The 18507-nt window shown below is 41.9% G+C and overlaps 3 protein-coding genes across 3 annotated transcripts; 1 reads left to right on the forward strand and 2 right to left on the reverse strand.

Moving 5' to 3' along the window:
* LOC308403142 (lysophosphatidic acid receptor 6) lies at nucleotides 1-3809 on the reverse strand (the record flags this gene model as incomplete). The annotated part of the gene is made up of 2 exons (XM_080892399.1): nucleotides 3550-3809; nucleotides 1-963 (listed from the first exon to the last, which is right to left on the reverse strand). Exons 1-2 carry the CDS (start codon nucleotides 3649-3651, stop codon nucleotides 1-3), a joined length of 1065 nt encoding a protein of 354 aa, XP_080748525.1. The 5' UTR covers nucleotides 3652-3809.
* Nucleotides 3810-5248: 1439 nt separating this feature from the next.
* On the reverse strand, nucleotides 5249-7949 carry mblac1 (metallo-beta-lactamase domain containing 1). The gene is made up of 2 exons (XM_080871105.1): nucleotides 7497-7949; nucleotides 5249-6059 (listed from the first exon to the last, which is right to left on the reverse strand). The coding sequence occupies exons 1-2, from the start codon at nucleotides 7914-7916 to the stop codon at nucleotides 5817-5819; spliced, it is 663 nt and encodes a 220-aa protein (XP_080727231.1). The 5' UTR covers nucleotides 7917-7949; the 3' UTR covers nucleotides 5249-5816.
* A 3863-nt stretch (nucleotides 7950-11812) lies between these two features.
* mpdu1b (mannose-P-dolichol utilization defect 1b) lies at nucleotides 11813-17234 on the forward strand. Its single transcript, XM_080898902.1, has 7 exons — nucleotides 11813-11972; nucleotides 13842-13907; nucleotides 15257-15389; nucleotides 15506-15591; nucleotides 15895-16013; nucleotides 16330-16440; nucleotides 16619-17234. Exons 1-7 carry the CDS (start codon nucleotides 11846-11848, stop codon nucleotides 16736-16738), a joined length of 762 nt encoding a protein of 253 aa, XP_080755028.1. The 5' UTR covers nucleotides 11813-11845; the 3' UTR covers nucleotides 16739-17234.
* The last annotated feature ends 1273 nt before the right edge of the window (nucleotides 17235-18507 follow it).

Raw genomic sequence — 18507 nt, forward strand, 5'->3', positions numbered from 1 at the left:
CTATCTCTGCCCTGAACTCAGATTGTACAGGGGGAACATCTTTTGAACAGTGCCTATCACCATGTTCTTCCTGAAGGTATCTGTGGTGAAATAATACGCAATGGGGTTAAGCACTGTGTTTAGACAAGCCACCACCAGGCTGTAGCGGTATGCAGCCAACATGGGGTGCATACTGCTACAAGTTCTAGAGGTTATAGGCTCTCTGTGCAGGGAGAGGACAACTAGGGTAGCATGGTATGGAGAGAAACTGAATAGGAAAATAAGCAGACTTGTAGCAATCATCCTCCGGATCTTTCTGCTGTTCAGCAGATTTGTCTGAGCCACAGTGCTTTTTTGAACAGTATGAACCAATATCCAGGAGCATACTAGCATAATTGCTAAAGGGAGCCCAAACCCCAGAAATAAAGTGGAAAAAACTACTGCTGGTTGTGTGGCATAAACCGGTGGGTTATCAAAGCAATGTTTAGTAACATTTAAAGAAACATTTTCACGCTTGAGGATGTAGATTGGCACACTTGGACCAAAGGACAGTATCCACACTCCAAGACAAATCAACCATGACTTCTGTCTTGCTCTCTGAATTCTTGTAGACATAGGAAAGCTGACAGCGACACAGCGGTCAAAGCAAATACAAGCGAGGAATAAGATGCTCCCATACATGTTGGCCTTCAGGATCAAGCCAAGGCAATCACACAACACCAGAGGAATGCCTTCTAATCCAAGGTGGTAGTAGATTCTCACTGGCAATGTGAGGATGAGTAAAAAGTCCGCCACGGTCAGGTTGGTCATGTAGACAACTGTTGGGGATCTGGATTTGATTTGACAAAAAAAAAATACCAGAGCTATAACATTCAAAGTAAGACCCACGATGAAGATGAAGGAGTACAAGCACACGTGGATGATGTCGAAGTGGTTCGTACTGTCATTGGTGCAGGTAGTGGTGTTGCTGATGGACATCGTGACCTGTGAGAAAGCAGAAAAAATAATGCATGAAAAAAACAGGTTTGTTGCAGGTTTAAGTATCAAAGAACAATTCATGTTCAGCTCAGATGTCGTCAATCAAATAACTGTAACTTATGTCATGTCAACATAAAGCTTCTTTGATTACTACGGCAGCAATGTTACAAACTACTATCTCAGCTGGGAAACAGTCAAAGAAGCACACGCTGATCAGAACCATAAGTGAAGCAGCTCACTGAAGTGACTACACACAGTCACACACAGTTCTGAACTGGTGTAAGAAAGACAAACTGTCAGACTCCAACCTGATTCACCAAATCGAAACTGGACTTAAAACGAATCACAGTGAAGCTGGAATTACTGAAGCCGTCGTCAGGCCTAAGTCTTTGCAATATGTTAGTGATTAAAACAGACCTCGCCCTCGCACAGCTTCATACCACTGAAGGGACACTACAAGGATGATTGAGCTCTATCATTGGCTATTTGCTGGGTGGGCTGAAATCACATTCAGGTTACCCACAGAAGAGGCTCCGCAGTCAAAGCTTCTAGTACCAGTATTAGTAGCTCAGGAAGATAGGGTGGCAGAGGAGCCAATCACTGGCTTCAATGTGATTGAACACATGTTAGAGAGGGGAATAGAGCCGCCTCGTGCTGTGAAGGAGGATGTTAGCACAGTATTCTCCACTGACTGTAAGAAAGCGGAAGTCTTTTTAAAGGTGAGTTTGTTAGGAGCAACTCAGGCGGACCCCAGCAGCAGATCACAGTACGCATTTAGCTAGAGTGTAAATGACTTATCTACAGTGACAGAGTAACAATAACAGTTCTGGGATTGCAGGGATAACTGGCGGAGGACTTGAACGGTCTATGGGAAGAAAAGGGAGCAGAGATTACTGAGTGGACACTAGACTTGTAGTCAAGACCGCCTAAACCAAGACAATACCAAGACCACAAGGTATCGAGACCAAAACCAAGACCAAGACAAAGTCGAGACAAGACCAAGGCCACGTAAAAGTGGTCTCGAGACTGGTATCGAGACCAAGACAGGTCTTAAGACATCCAACTCTAGTGGACACGGAGAGAGGAAGACGAGGGTTGTGTGAGGTAATAGAGTTGGAGAGCTTATTTGTCACGAGTTTGGTAGAAGGCTCGGGCAGTGGTAGTGAGGAGCTGGGGGCTGAGGAGAGAAGAGTGCGTGCTGGTGGCACAGGCAGATGGGCGTGGCCAGTTCCCCTTCTCCAGCACAGCAGCAGAAGGTAAGACAGCTATTGAGGGAGGAGATTGACATGTTTGCACCCAATGGTTTTTCTTACAGCACCTCCTTCTCAAAACTCCACCTGTCTTCTCCTGCCTGCTCACCCTCTCTGCCTCTCTGCATGACTCCGAGGAATTTGGACTCAGTGTATCCCTCTCATTTGAGTAAATTATGGTTGTGGAGAGATTACTCGAAAATGATGCATGGACTAATTCTCCTGTCTTCCTTCCCCCAGACCATATCTGTTCCTCGAGTCACAGTCCACTGGCTTCACTTAAACCCTCACCACCATATGGCCCAAGTGTGTGCATGTGTTTAACTGAGAACATGCAACTCAGTCCTGCTCTCTTGCCTGTTCTCGTCTAGGCCTTGCACTTGCACTTAGTCTGCATGCCTCCAGTTTAACCATTCATAACAGAACAGCACAGGAAATAAAAATCTGGAGTCTGGCAAAGCTGTTTCCACAGGGTGCAATCGTGGAAAAATAATCCCCCTCTGTGGAGTTTTTGCTACATAATCTGTAAAAGCTGTACTCAAAAGGCATTGTAGCTCCAACAGTACATACACAGTATAAACTTATTGCTTCACTAACACGTTATCAGGAAAGATAGCACTTTAAATGGCATATGTCCTTAAGTAGTTTGGGAGGACGAATGTAAAACAGTCTATCACATATGTTGCCATGCATATCCCCCAACCTACTCAAATATGTATGTGAGAAAAGAAATGAATGGACATGATGAAAAATTAGTCGTCCTATGTATTCTTTTGTTACAAGATCCCAAATCCACCATAAGAGCCTATTGCAGAGTACTTAAAAGTACTTCTAATGTTACCTTTCATAATTACACATCATACAAGTGCTCTGGGTTTACAGCTCATTCACTGTAACATTTCCATTTGGTTATAACAAATAGCTGTCATTGGCTACCTGGAAGATTTTAGCTGAGAGCTTGTAAATGAAAATCCACGTTTGGCCAAATGTTGCGCTTTACTTTAGTTTACTGGGTTTTTGTTTTTTTGACAATTTGTAAAACATTTCACACCATGAAGACATGCAAAGGTACAACAGTATCTCTGTTTCTAAACATTATTTGTGTATGTTTGAAATAACATGAAATAGTCAGTGCATTTTCAAACCAGTACATTTCTTTCAGTTTCATGTCGTTCACACAGACTAAGATAAGGACAGGAAGATACACAAATAACATTCCCCACAATTTTCTGGTTTGGTTTTACCCTCTGTAGAGCTGAGTGACAAGTACTAAAATAGTGTTAAATAGTATAAAATAGTGTTTAAAGGTAATTTGTAAATGCGCTGATAGTGTGAGTTTTACCTGTTTGATGATTAAATTTATAAAGATCCAGTGGAAGCAGAAGAAGAGCACTTCTGTGGTGAGCTGATATCTTTGCCACAAGGCAGCTTCCTGTGCTGACATCGGTCAGCTTCTCTCTGCTCAGTTTTCACACGTGTGTGTGGTACGAATACTTTCTTTACATTTTCTGTACGTGTTATGGAAATGTATCCACACACAGTCTGTAGTTTGCTCTCATATCGTTATTGTTTGTGTAAACATAAACAAAATTAATTATGTTACAAATGTTATTGGGTCATCTCCAAGCAGATCTAAAAATCTTTGTATTAAAATAAAAATGACTATTTTCTAAATTCAAAGTCATGTGACAAAACAGACGAGGCTCGTTGTCTTTTTTAAGTTTTAGTTATTATTGACTGGCTTACATGAATAATGCTGAGCTTGATTTACTTCTAGCTTGATGTTAAATTTACATCATATTTATATCTTAGAAGAGAGATCCCTCTAGAGGCGAGCAAATCACCCGGGTTCTGTTCATCTGGATGTTGGAGGAAACATCAGTGGAACAAACCTTTCTTCAGTCACAGCTGACAGGATGTTACCCCAACCTTCCCCAAACCCCAACTAACAGTGACCCTGAGAGGTCAAGTGGACTGGAACTTAAGAAAACAACAGCAAATAGAAAAAAGCTGCAAAAGAACACAAAACACAACAGAAACAGGAAAAAACACAAAACAAGCCCCAAAACTGGCATCGTTTTGGGGCTACATAGTTCTACAGTGGCAGAACTATGTAGATGTAAATGTGACTGAAGGAGCAGAACAAGTGTCAGGCTTAAAGAGTGTTTCAGTATTAGACATGCTGTGGCATATTAACATATTAATCTGTAGAGTTTAATTCGGCTCTCTCGTGTTTGTCAAATATTTTCACTATGTAAAAATAAATTTTTTAATTCAAGTTTCTTTTGTTTTTTCTCTTTTTCTGCTGTTTTTTTAAAATCGTCAAACACGTGACCTTTCATCAGAGTCGGATATCAACCACACACAAAACTGCATGTCAGGATCCAGACTGGCTGGTCCTCCTCCTCCTATCAACCCTCCCACATATCTGACTTCCTGAGTGGGCCGTAGTTCTTCCCACAGTTCTTCAAATCAGCGAGGAAGAGCGCGACGGTGCGAACGACTGAGTCTGCAGACAGTTTATGTAGGAGGCTCGTCGCACACCCTCCTGTACACGCTGAGTCTGCAGAGTTCTGCTTTTCACCAAGTGTCCACATTTTCAAGTTTACAGATAAAATGTTCATGTTTGTGTTTTAGCTCTCATGGGTCCTCAGATGCAGCTAAAGGTGGGGCTTTAACAAATCACCCCTTCAAAGGAGTTCTCTTTAACTCATCGATCCTTGCTTCTTTGATATCGAGTCCTCTAAAGGTCAACAGCACTAAATGTTTAAAAAAGAAAATGTATTTTCTCATCACGAGCCCTAAATCAGCTGAGTCACATGTCACAGATGCACCTCCATGCATTTGTGTTGATAACACACTGATAACAAGCTGTGGGTCTGTGTGAGGGTACGTCGATGATTTTGATCTTTTCAGAGAAGAATTTGTCTTTGGGCTGTGGAAATGACTTTAACCAGACACGAGCAGATACATGTAGCTTCAGGCTCACCTGTTTGTTTAGCTGTATGTCCGAGACTAACTTCACATGTGGGACAGAAAAGTTTGTTTCTTCGTCTTTAATCCATTACATCGTTTCAAAACCCAGCTCGTTTTGAATAGTCTTTATTAGATGACGCATTAATGATTACAGACAACGGAGTTTGGATTTCTTTGGAAGTTCAGGATCGGTTATAAACTTGCTGACCAACAGTGATAAAGAAACAATGGAGATTTCTTTGTGAACAAATGTTCTGTAGACACCAGTTTGATATTTGAGGCTTTAATAGTGGAACAATAAACATTTCCTGTCACTGACCTCATTTGTGTCGTGTGCTGATGTCAGTGGTTCCACCACAACTTTGCAGCTACATGTTGAAAAGTCCATACAAGTTTTATTATGAGTTCATTTAACATTAACCAGAGAATGTTTTTTCTCAGTCCACTGTGAAAGGTAAGCGAATTAAGGCAGAAATGTAGAAAATCCCACAGCAATTCACAGAAAACTACATTCAGTGTCACAGTGGTGTATGTGGAAGTTTGTCTTCCTGCCAGAAGTTCTTAACTTTGGCTTGAATGATCCGAGTCGAGCTCCTAGTATTCAGTAAAGTCCCTTCAATTCACAAGTTGGAGTCACTTGTTCCTGAGAACTCTGAATGGAAGTCCGTGTCCTGGTATGATCACGTCGGCAGTACGTAAGGCCTCCTGGCGGCTGACCTCGTGTACTGCAGCGTTCATACTTAGATCCCGCCAGCTGTTCTCGTCTGAGCAGCACTCAAACAGATCTCCTGCGATCAGCACGGTGCCTGCTGAGGTCCCCTTCACCTGCACGCTGATATCTTGTCCTGTGTGGCCTGGAGTGGGAACTATAGACACCTGTGGATGAAACAAGACTATTTAAAAACACTACATACATTTAGAAAAACCAACGAGATCACCAACTCTGTCACAGGACTCAAATTTTGAGATTATTGTTGAAATTATTTAATAGTTTTTCTTTATTTTTACTACTTTCTACATTGTAGATACAAACTGAAGACGTCACCTATATGAAGCAAGATATATGGGATTATGTAGTAAAGACAAAAGTGATAAATATGTTTTATATTTTAGGTTCCACCCTTTGCTTTGTTGGCAGCGCTGCAAACCCTCGGCCTTCTCTCAGTGAGCTTCATGATGGGGTCACCTGACGTGTTTCCCCTCACAGGTGAGCCTGTCAGGGCTCATTTGTGGAATTTCTTGCCTTCTTAATGAGGTTGGGACCATCAGGTGTGTTGTGCAGCAGTCAGGTTGGTGCACAGCTGACAGCCATATTAGAGAACTATTATAATTCATATTATGGCAAGAACCAATCAGCTGAGAGAAACAACAGCCCATCATTACTTTAAGAACTGAAGCTCAGTCAGGCTGTAAAACTGCTAAAACTTTGAATGTGTCCCCAAGTGCTGTCACAAAAACCATCAAGACCACGATGAAACTGTCTGACATGAGGACGCCCCAGGAAAGGAAGAGCAGGAGTCCCCTCTACATTCATCCGAGTCACCAGCCTCAGAAATCACAAGTTAACAGCAGCTCAGATCAGAGCCCAGATAGATGCACACAGAGCTCCAGTAGCAGACACATCTCTACATGTTCAGAGGAGACTGTGTGAATCAGGCCTTTATGGTCAAACAGCTGCTGAGAAACACAAGGAGTGGACATTAGACCAGAGGACATCTGTGCTTTGGTCTGATGGGTCCTGGCCTCCACAGTCACCTGACCTAAACCCAGTGTGGATGGTTTGGGATGAGATGGAGCTCAGAGTGAAGGCAAAGGACCAACAAGTGCTCAGCATCTCTGGGAACTCCTTCAAGACTGTTGGAAACCGTTTCAGGAGACGACCTCATGAAGCTCATGGAGAGAACGCCAAGAGTGAGCAAAGCAGGACTCAAAGCAAAGGCTGTTTGGAAGAACCTGAAATATCAAACATGTCCTGAGTTATTTCACACTTTTCTTGTTTACTACAGAATTTCATGTGTTTATTCATAGTTCTGATGCCTTCAGCGAGAATTAATGTAATCCGAATGAGAATACTTTATTAATCCCTAAGGTAATTATGTAAATGTAAATAGTGTAATAGTTCATTACTGCGTAAATAGTAATGACAACTGGTACACACACACACACACACACACACACACACACAGTCCGTGTTTGCATCGCGGTGGTTTCAGTGTGTTGTATTCCAGCTAAATGAAGATCAAAATAAGAAATAAATCTCTCGGTTCAACCTTTAAATTTCAGTGTGTGTTGTGACAAAAATGAAAAACTCACATGTTCATCAACGGTGTAAGTCTGTCCCTCTGCCAGCTCGCTGGGACTGTATCTGTCCCCTTCACTGACGTCATATCCTACAATCATCTTTGCAGTTGGGAAAAGACTCAGATTTCCAATGTGGTCTGAGTGTCCGTGGGTGCCCACGACCAACTCAATGTTTTCTGGGTCCAAACCTCTCTTTTTTAAGGTCGTCAGAAGGAAGTCCCGGTCCCACGGCCCCCCAGTGTCGACCAGGATATTCTTCAGTCCCGTTATCAGAGTGATGGTCCCGTCGGCTCTGAAGTTCCCGTCAGTCTCCGGACAACAATATCCGGGTTTCAGGACGGACACGGAATACGCCTGACCGCAGAAATCCAACTCCGTCTCTGACAGAGGGACTTTCTTAAGGGAACAACATCCACCAGAGGTTACCTCCATCACTGCAGTTACGGAAGTGGTGTGGAGCGTTTCTTCTTCTTCCTGAAAAAGCGGAATAAACAGAGAAGTCTGCTGCCCTCTAATGGTTGTTATCTGTTACTGCGGGTTTAAACCGACGACTGAAAGCATCTTTTATATAGTCATTGGGTTGGAGCAAAGCACGAAGGAGTATTAGGGCTTTATTCAGAAAAATATATTATTGATCAGTTTGAGAATAAAGCTGAAATAATACTCTGGACTTTACTCTCTTTATTATTAAAAAAAAGTCTGTGGTGATTATTGGCCTCTGCAAAACGCCTTCTGTAGATGAGTTAATGAGATCATACTTCAGAGTCAGTTTTAGTCATAGGAAATGATTTCTCTTTCAGCACAAACACAGTGTGGTGATAAGAATAAGGACAATGAAGAGATGGAACAGAAAGCAGGAAATGAAATGGCTGGAAATAAGACAGATGCCAGCATACAGATAGTTACACCCTCGTGAAAAAAGACGATGTATGTTGTTTCACAAGACACAGTAAGACAGCTGGTCAAGTGGTCTGTGTAGGTTCACCATCATCTAGGTCATGGGAATCTAGAGTTTAGAAATAAGAGCAACTGGACTTCTTAAGTTTCCTGAAGACGTGTCACTTCATATCCGAGAAGCCTGGAACTGAAGAAGCTTCTGGATGAGACACTGGGAATGTCTGAGGCCCCAGTCTGCCAGTTCTTCGACTTCCACCTTAAGCAAAGCTTCAGTTGCATTACAAGGGAAGCTGAAGCTCATGGTTCTCCTCCAATTTTCTCAAACTTAACAGTAATAAAACTGAAGTTTTATTACGTCCTGGATTGATTACTGTAATTCCCTCCTGTTTGGTCTTCCTGAAAGGTCCCTTCATAAACTCCAACTTCTTCAAAGTTCTGCAGCTCGGGTCATAACTTGCACTCCGTGAAGAGCTCATATTACCCCAGCTCTTCAGCAGCTTCACTGGTTGCCCATAGAAGCCAGGATAAATTTTAAAATCTTATTTCTCACGTACAAGTGTCTCCATAAATCTGCTCCTTCATATTTGTGTGACCTGCTCCACTGTTTCCCGCCCTCTCAGATCCTCATCTGCTATTCATCTTACTGTTCCGTCCGCGGGTCTCATCACTGTGGGTCACAGAGCTTTCAGTGAGCTTTCAGTCGCTCGGCTCTGGAACTCTCTTCCTCCAGCCATAAGAAATATTGACTCCCTTTCTGTGTTTAAGTCACAGCTCAAAACACATCTGTTCAAACTGGTTTATTCACTTTAGTGCTGATTTGATCTGTTGTCAAGTTCTGTTTTGCAATTTTAACTTATTTTATGTATTTTATGACTATTGTTCCTTTTATTAATTTTGTTCTTTGTAAGGTGACTTTGGGTTTCTCGTAGATCTCTTAGGACTGTCCTGGCTGACATGTGTCTGCAACGTTGAGGTTGGGGTGGCCTCTAGATGGGCAAACTGAAGTGATGGTTCCCCTGATTAAGAAGGGGCCTGTAGGATGTGGCTCCAACTATTGAGGGATTATACTCCCCAATAAAGTCTATCCCAGGGTAATGAAGAGAGAGTTTATCTGTTAGTTGAACCTTGGATTCAGGAGGACACATGTGGTTTTCATCCTGGTCATTGAAACACTGGACCAGCTCGTTATCCTCTCAAGGATATTCGGGGGGGTGTGGGAGGTTGCCCAACCAGTCTACACGTGTTTTTATGGAGAAGGCATCTAACCAGGTATCTCAGGGTATCCTCTGGGTGCTTTTGGAGTATGAGGTGTCTGGCCTGTTGTTAGGGGCCATTCAATCCCTGTACAACCATAAAGCTTGGTTTGTATTGCCAGCAGTAAGTTCAACTAGCTTCCAGTAGGTGTTGGACTGTGTCTTTGTTACCCTTTATCAGCAGTTTTAGTCATAGCTTTTATGGACAGAATAGCTAAGTGTAGACAGATGATGGAGCAAACTAACCAAAAAACAAGTTAAACATAAAGGAAATCGCACAGAAAGAACAATATAGTGTCCACAGCTCCACCACAGAGTAACACAGTGAAACATTAGGTCCCTGTTAGTATACAAATTAATGATGAATTAATATATTGATTGACTCTGTCTTACAGAAACATAAAGGTTATGATTATGTTAGTTTAAGCACCACCCCGACCCATACTAACTATCTGAATACTTGCCGCACAGGCTGAAGCGAGGAAATGGCAGCAATCACCCCCTGTAGCATAGCAACCAAAGACACAGACAGTGTTTCAATTCGTTTCAAAGCCTGACGCTTGTCTACCCTGGAAAACTCAAACACGGTTTTATTTGTGTTCACTTGGCCCATACTCTGAGCTTCTATCTGATCTCTCTGACTTTTTGTCTTATTTCATGTTTTCTAAAAGGAAACTCATCTGTTACTATGCTAAATAAGTGAAGCTCATCTATTTGTTAATTCTAGCTTCCTTTCCATATGAAAGTGGAGATCATAACGGATCTCAGAACACCAAAAGCCCTCAGAGAGAAAGACGACTACACTTTGTAATGAGACTAAATACAGCTTTCAGCAACAATAGCTAACTGCAGCCACAAGATGGTAGTAATGGAAAGGCTGGATGCACATATTAACAGACAGGAGCTTTATGATCAAATCTGTTTCAGCTGCTCCTGACTTTTTCTCCTCACTTTTTTCTTTGACTTTCACTCAGTATTTTAGAGTATTCATTTGTTTCAATAGCTTTCTTTTCAAAAACCAAGACATAATTTTCGTAAGGCTTAATAAAGTTTTCTGATTCTGAAAGGACAGAGATTGGTCTAAATCTTAAATTCTGTTTTAGATTTGACAAACTGCTTCCCTTGCTTGTCCTAATGGAATCCCACTGGTAGGACTGCTTTCTTCCATTTGCGCAACATCTCTAAAATTAGAAATATCCTGTCTCAGAGTGACACTGAAAAACTAGTTCATGCATTTATTACTTCCAGGCTGGACGACTGTAATTCATTATTATCAGGAAGTCCTAAAAACTCCCTGAAAAGCCTTCAGTTAATCCAAAATGCTGCAGCAAGAGTCCTGACAGGGACTAGAAAGAGTGTGTGTATTTTGCCCATAATGGCTTCTCTTCATTGGCTCCCTGTTAGGTCCAGAATCAAATGTATAATCATTCTCATCACACACAATGTCTTCAGGCCCCTGCTGCTTTACTTGTGGTTTAACTACATAGAGTATTTAAAAGTAGAATGGGAGGCAGAGCCTTCAGCTCAGACACAGACACCGTCTCTACTATTAGAATTGCACTTAAAAATTTCCTTATTAAAAAATGCATAGTTAGGGCTGGATAAGATGACCCTGAATCCTGTCTTGGTTATACTACAAAAGGTTTAGTCTTTCTTCTTCACGTACTTTTTTCACTCACTGTGTGTTTATACACCACTCTGCATTTATTTATTAGTTGATCTCTGGCTTTCTCTCCTCATCCCCAAACGATCGTGCCAGATGGCCAACCTGATGTCTCAGCCTGATTCTGTCAGAGATTTCTTCCTGTTCTTCCCACTGTCACCAAGCGTCAGGCTTAGTTCTTGTGAACTATGGCTATAGAAATTGAATTGAAATAGTAATCGACCTAAAACCATAATAAGTGTGATTTACTTTAATTCCACTGTAATAATGCGGTGAATTTGATTGCTATCCGATCCCTTACAGTTAGTTACAGCTCCATCGTTTGTAAAAGACACTTTTTCAGCTTCTAGAAATGTTGTTTTTATCTTTTAGGTGGTACCTGTGTAACTGATATATATGTAAGAAATTAACTAAACACGTACTGTAATGTTACATGATGGAGTCGAGCACTTTATGACAGCACACTGTTAGCGGAACACTTGTGATGTCATTTGAACCGGTGGGATCTTGTTTCTGTTACACATTAACGGCGACGTCACATCTTGACAATGGCGGAAGAAGCCGTTGTTGTTGAGGGTTTGTCTTTCATGGATCCTTTCAAAGGGCTTCTGTTGACATATTTTATGCCAGAATCATGCTACGACGAGTTCTTCCTCAAGTTCAACTTTCTAGACGGTAAGAGGCTCGTCGTAGTTTGACAAGCGCAGTTTATTCCCGGAAAGTGTAACTCTGAGGGTCCGATGACAGGACACGAGCGACGTTTCCACGTTAGGTGTAAATAAAGTGAGAGTCATGTGGTGTCGGAACGCTTAGTTAAAATGTAACGATATTTGAATACAGCTGCATGCAAACAATGAGGGAGCTCGTTTGAACCAGCAGTCTGCTACAAAGTAACGACACGAATGTACCTGAACACGGGCTCGACACGACTGGCAACACCGTGTCAGTTCCACTCTGTTACTCCAACTACGAACTACAAAGTCAGAAAAACAGCAAACAGGAAAAAGTTATTGGAGGAATATTTGTGTTTTTATTCTCTCAATTTATTTCAAAAAGTTCATTTTAAAAAATCAGGTGAAGGAAATGTCTTTAAAGTTGATTCACAGATTTAAGTCACGATGTCATTTACTGTAGAAACGTCGTTTTGTTAGCTCTGATTATTCTAGCTACCTTTTCTCTTATTAATCACATGCTGATTTTTGCCAAGTTCATTATTCACAAATGTAGGTTTACAAGCAGATGGCTTCATTTTCGTGAGATTATAAAAGAATTGTAGCAAATGTCTCCGTGATTTCTTTTTCACAAAATCGAAACGCTGGCAGTTCCAATCTCTGTAATGTTGAAGTAAACTTAGTGTAATCCTGTTTGCCGTGTGTTCTGTTTCACTGGAGTTAGAAGTGAATCTTATTGAGAGAGGAAAATGTATTTACGACACAGACTGTGGTACAGAGTTATTATAATTTAATATTTAAATTAGTTTTTGTTCTTGTTCACTTTGGGGGCCTCAGGATCTGATCTTTGGTTTTTGCGGGCGATGCGGTTCTTTTAGCTTCTTGGGATCATGACCTCCAGCTTGCACTGGAGCTGTCTGTGGAGAAGAGAATTAGCGCCTCCATGTCAAAGACCATGGTTCCCAGACAGAAAAGGGTGGCGAGCCCACTCTGAATCTGGGATAGGTTACTGCCTGAAATACAGAAGTTCTCGGGGTCGTGTTCCTGAGCGAGGGGAACGCCGGATTGGGGCGGTATCTGGAGCGATGCGGACGCAGTTTGTTGAGGTGAAGAGAGAGCTGAGTATGAGAGCAAGGCTGTCGATTTAGCGGTCTATATTCCTACCTCACCTGTGGAACAAGCTCTGAGTAGTGACTAAAGAGGTTACGGCTACAAGTGCCAAGAGATGAGTTTCATTCAAAGAGCGGCCGGGCTCTCCCTTACAGAAATGGTGAGCTTGGTCATTGAAGAGGGACAGAGTAGAGCCATAGCTCCTCCACATTGAAAGGAGCCAGCAGAGGCATCCACTAGGATGAATCCTGGACACCAGCTAGGTGACGTGTTCCAGCCATGTCCTACCTCCTGCCTGGCCTCAGTCAGACTTGCAACCTGAGCCCAGATACACAGCAGAAAAATTACTCTATAATTTCCTTCAGGATTAATAAAGTATTTCTGATTCTGATGGATGCTTTGAACCGAGTTGAGTTGTTTCCTTTTCGGTTAGTTTCCAAAATAGTTTTTCTGGTTTTAGTTTAGGCTTTATTACTAAATATGAAATTAAAGATGCCTAAATGTTTGTTCACTAATAGGTTCAGTTAACTTTAATATCCCTGCTGTAGAAACAAAGGCCTGTTTGTTTGGTTTGTTTTGCAACTTTACGATTTTTATTCAAAATCAGTTTAACAGTGCAGTGATTTTTTTTTCTTCACTTAACTGTTTTCCTTTACTGCAAATAAAAAAATAATAAATAAAATAATAATAAATAATGAATGTATTGCTGCAGACATTACATTCCAAAGGTCCTGATAATCATTCAGCCTGTGTTTTCTTCCAGTGCCATGTCTGAAGATTGTACTGAGCAAAGGCCTGGGGATCGGCATCATACTGGGATCAGTGATGGGTAAAATGCTTCCTCCACCTCTCTTTGTACCTGCTGTTATCTGAATTGCTGCCTTAGTCAATCAAAAGATAGAATATATTATTTGGCTTATTTGTTTTTAATTATAAATAAACATCAATTTCATTTAATTTTAGTGAAATAATTAATTATAGTCATATATCCTATGTAGTATAGGCCCATATTTGCCTCAAGGTGCTTTATATCATGAGGTAAAGGAAGGTTGGAGATTGGCCTATAATTAGCTAAGACTGCTGGGTCTAGAGATGCTTTTTGAGTAAAGGTTTATCTACAGCCAGCTTGTGAGAAGACGTCAGGAACAGTAAGATGAATAGCAGATGAGGATCTGAGAGGGAAACAGTGGAGCAGCTCACACAAATATGAAGGAGCAGATTTATGGAGACACTTGTACGTAAGAAGTAAGATGTTAAAATTTATCCTGGCTTCTATGGGCGACCAGTGAAGCTGCTGAAGAACTGGGCTAATATGAGCTCTTAACGGAGTGCAAGTTATGACCCGAGCTGCAGAACTTTGAAGAAGTTGGAGTTTATGAAGGGACCTTTCAGACCAATAATAAATAAAATAATTAATAAGCAATTGGAGTTAAAAAGAAATCATGGGATCACTTTATGGACCAAAATGTAACAGCTGAACACAGTCGTGGCTTCTTTCTGCAACAGAAATCAAATCTTCTCCCGTATCTGTAGCAGAAGTTCCCATGAATGTGGGAATTTATGGTTGCTTTGCTTTCAGTCTTCTGTCCAGTTCAAACCAGCTCGATGGGGTTTCAGTCTGGAGGCTGTGATGGACACTCCGTGTTTCCAAGCTCTCCATCTTGTTCTTTTTTTTCAGACCTGCATGTATAAGTGTTGTGATCTTCTGTCTCTCTTTCATTGTTAATCGCCTTTTCCTCACATCACTCTACTTTCTGCAGTACAGCACTGTTCAGCTGATGCTGACGAGGCTTTGGTACCACAGTGTGTCCAGCACTGCTTTATGCAGACAGAGGGGGCTGGAGCTGTAGGAGCAGCAGCTTCTGCACTGCTGCAGAGCAGCTTCAAACTGTTAGCCCATGTTGTCCCTGAAAAAGGGCTTTTTGTATCATTGTGAATGAGCATTATGTTGTTTAACCTCTGACAGTTCAACACTTTGTACCATTTCAAGCTCTTGACTGGTAGTGTATACACTGTATACAAATCCAAAACCCATTGTTTGCTTCAGTAAATCGCTGCACCCATCTTCCACCTATTTTCCTTGAAAATATAAAGAGGCGAGGGGCGGTGCAGGACTTCTGTACGGCGGTACTGTGTGTTAAATTATTTTATAACTTTTCCCCAATTGTTTTTTAACAGTGAAGCTTCCTCAGATCTTAAAGCTTCTTGGAGCGAAGAGCGCTGAGGGGCTGAGCTTCAAGTCTGTGCTGCTGGAGCTGTTGGCGATCACAGGGACAATGGCTTACAGTGTTGCCAACAACTTCCCTTTCAGGTTGGACCATGTTTGGTTGAAGTAGAAATGGACACAAGGTGCTCTGAATTCTGCATGTTATTGTAATCAGTGTTTATTAAGGGTCCAGGTTTTCTTTATGCCGTATGTCACTGCAGTTCCTGGGGTGAGGCTCTTTTCCTCATGCTGCAAACAGTCACCATTGGCTTCCTCATTCAGCATTATGGAAAAAGAACCAGCACAGGTAAGACTTCATGCAAACTGAACTGTTACCAGAACTGCTTCGGTCGTTGTAGAATTTTGTGAAGCTTATAGTCGCCTCGAGCATGTATTCATGTGGCGTATAACTGTGACCAATGGTTTGACTTCTCCCCTTGATGTTATTAAATACCAAAATATACATGAAAAAGACATTTTACATCTCACAGCTAGTCTTAACTGAACGGATACCTTTTTGTTTGTTTGTTTTTGTGGCGGAAACGTGCTTCCACATGAGACGAATCATTCAGTTTAACATTGTTACATCGACATGTTGCTTCCCTTGCAGGTCTCCTATTCATGGTTATATACTTTATCCTGCTGGTCCTGCTGCTGTCTCCAGTGACTCCTATGTCAGTGGTTACCTCCTTGCAGGCCTTCAACATGCCGGCGATCATCATTGGGAGGGTAGGCCTGCACACGTCACACGCGTGGTTTTAAATCATCTGTAGCTTTTTTCAGACGTTGTCTTTTCAGGCATTCCTGTAACACAGTACAGTGCATCCAGACAGACTGACAGTACTCAGAGTGATTAGCTTGTAATACATTTTCAAGACCTCATTGTGTGTATGATATGTCAGCTAACACGTGTCATCAGATGAATCCATCTTTACAGTTACACCGACAGTGTCCACTAACAACATGCAGATAGAAGAACGTGTCAGCCTCCACAAACAAACGCTCGAGCTTGAGTAACACGTGATAATCTGTCCGGTTCTCTCAGCTCATCCAGGCATCCACCAACTACGCTAACGGTCACACCGGCCAGCTCTCCGCCGTGTCTGTTTTCCTGCTGTTCGCTGGGTCCCTCGCACGCATCTTTACCTCAGTACAGGTGAGACGATTAAAATACAATGCACACCTCCGTGTCTTTGCCCTGGTTTGAGCAGTTTTTACGGGGACCATTCCTCATCAGAGCGTTAGCTCTTTATTGAACTAAGATCTCATTATAGAGGACATGGTTCACATTCTGCAAAAAGTAAATTATTGAGCTTTATGCTGTCTTTTTACAGGAAACTGGAGACTCACTGATGGCGCTCACCTACGTCATATCCTCAACCTGTAACGGCATTATTACTCTGCAGGTTCTTTACTACTGGAACAGTTCACCTCAGAAGAAAAAAGAGGATTAGACAAATAACCGTCACTAAACGTGGATAACAGAGAGCCATCTACATGTTCGTTAGACACTATGTGTGTCTTTAAACTTGGAAGACCAAACTTACACATGAAATGTTTGTACAAAGCCTTTGGGACACATGGTATTATAGATGTGCACCTGACTGACGTACAGGTGAAATTGTAACAAGCCAGGCTGATCATTCAGCTTTTATGATGAACAGCTTTGGTGGTGGGGTTAAATTATGGGTCGAGCTGCTGCTCTAGTCCTCTCCCTCCCTGCACTGTCCTTACATTCCTTTTGATGCAGTTTCCCTGATTGTGGTTCACACTGGTTTTAATCATCACAGGGTTAAATCTGTAGGCCCTGTGGAGGAAACACGCCGAGTAACCATTGCACATTTGTTTATCATATATATTCCACTGACTTGTATTGTAACAGCAGCGAGCGACACAACATATCCTTATATTGAATTTCTCTTCAGCTGAAATAAAATATTGTGATTCTAAGTTGGAGGTTTACAGTTTTTCTTTTCTGCATCATCACATAAAGAGTGTGTGTGTCTGTGCGTGTGTGTGCGCGCGTGTGTGCGCGCGTGTGTGTGTGTGCGCGCGTGTGTGTGTGTGTGTTCCTGTCTAGCTATCTTTGTGAGGACCGAAATCTGCATTCTACTATAGTTGTGAGAACCAACAGGCACTTGTGAGGACGCACTCACCGGTCCTCACAAGTGTGAAGCCATTTTGAGGCTCAAAATGTGGTTTTAGTGTCAGGGTTACAATTAGGTTATGGTCAGGTTTAGAGTAAGGGTGAGGCATTCATTTTTAATGGTTAAGATTAGGGTAAGGGGCTAGGGAAACCATTCTGTCAATGAAGGTCCTCACTAAGATAGCTGAACGGGCTTGTGTGTGTGTGTGTGTGTGTGTACATATTTTTTTCCTGTTTTCTTATAAGTTCAGTGAAGTGATGCAGAAACCAGAGACTGAGAGCTGAACGTGTGCATATTTACTCGCTGGTTAACTTTGAAGAACGTCCACGTCCTGCAAAGAGTTTGTGGATCTCAGGTTTTTGGGTCTTTACCTTACAAAATAAAGAGTTGTTGTTGTTGTGATTTGTTGTCATTTAAATAAAACTAAATTGAATCTTGAATGTAAACACTGAATCACACTTTAAAGCTCTGTTGGTAACCACCACCTGATGCTCACACACAACACTCACACAAACAGAGAATGACTGCAGCTCTTTGTAAAGACTTTTAAGTCACTCTTGGCATATCCATGGCAACCACTTTTTGAAGCCTCATTGCTTGTTGCTAGGTGAGGAGATGTACTGGACCAGAAAATCCTTCCATTGACACTCCCTCCACCTCCTCCTCCTCCCACACTACTCTTTCTCCCCCTTCTATCCAATTCCTATCCTCGCATGGTCCCATGGACCTCAGCAAAAACACCAACGTGTGTGCTTCAACGTCTCCCACTTAGAACAAATGGTCAACGATTGTTCCCGTGCTACTTCTGTTGTCATGTCACATGGTTTGCTGTTCTTGGTTTTTATATTTTTATAGCTACTCCCTAAAAGATCCCTGTTTTACATTTTAAGAATCAAGAGTGTTGTGGGAAAGTGTTAAAGGTCCACATCCTAGGAGGGTCCATACCGCCTTCCAAGAGATGGATGGATATAGAGATGTGTGTCACCCTAAAATATGTCATGTTGAAGGGCTGAGAAGCTATAGGTTTTTGCAGTCTCTTATATGTGCTCTATGTTGTTATGCCCCTCCTGTTGTTG

The sequence above is a fragment of the Rhamphochromis sp. 'chilingali' genome (genome assembly GCF_963969265.1).
Source record: "Rhamphochromis sp. 'chilingali' genome assembly, chromosome: 1".
In the NCBI taxonomy this organism is placed as follows: Eukaryota; Metazoa; Chordata; class Actinopteri; order Cichliformes; family Cichlidae; genus Rhamphochromis; species Rhamphochromis sp. 'chilingali'.

Coding starts and splice junctions, on each gene's coding strand:
- mpdu1b (XM_080898902.1), top strand. CDS start 11,846: ATGGCGGAAGAAGCCGTTGTTGTTGAGGGTTTGTCTTTCATGGATCCT. Junction 11,973..13,841: donor CAAGTTCAACTTTCTAGACG/GTAAGAGGCTCG, acceptor GTTTTCTTCCAG/TGCCATGTCTGAAGATTGTA. Junction 13,908..15,256: donor CATACTGGGATCAGTGATGG/GTAAAATGCTTC, acceptor GTTTTTTAACAG/TGAAGCTTCCTCAGATCTTA.
- mblac1 (XM_080871105.1), bottom strand. CDS start 7,916: ATGGAGGTAACCTCTGGTGGATGTTGTTCCCTTAAGAAAGTCCCTCTG. Junction 6,060..7,496: donor CTTACACCGTTGATGAACAT/GTGAGTTTTTCA, acceptor TTTCATCCACAG/GTGTCTATAGTTCCCACTCC.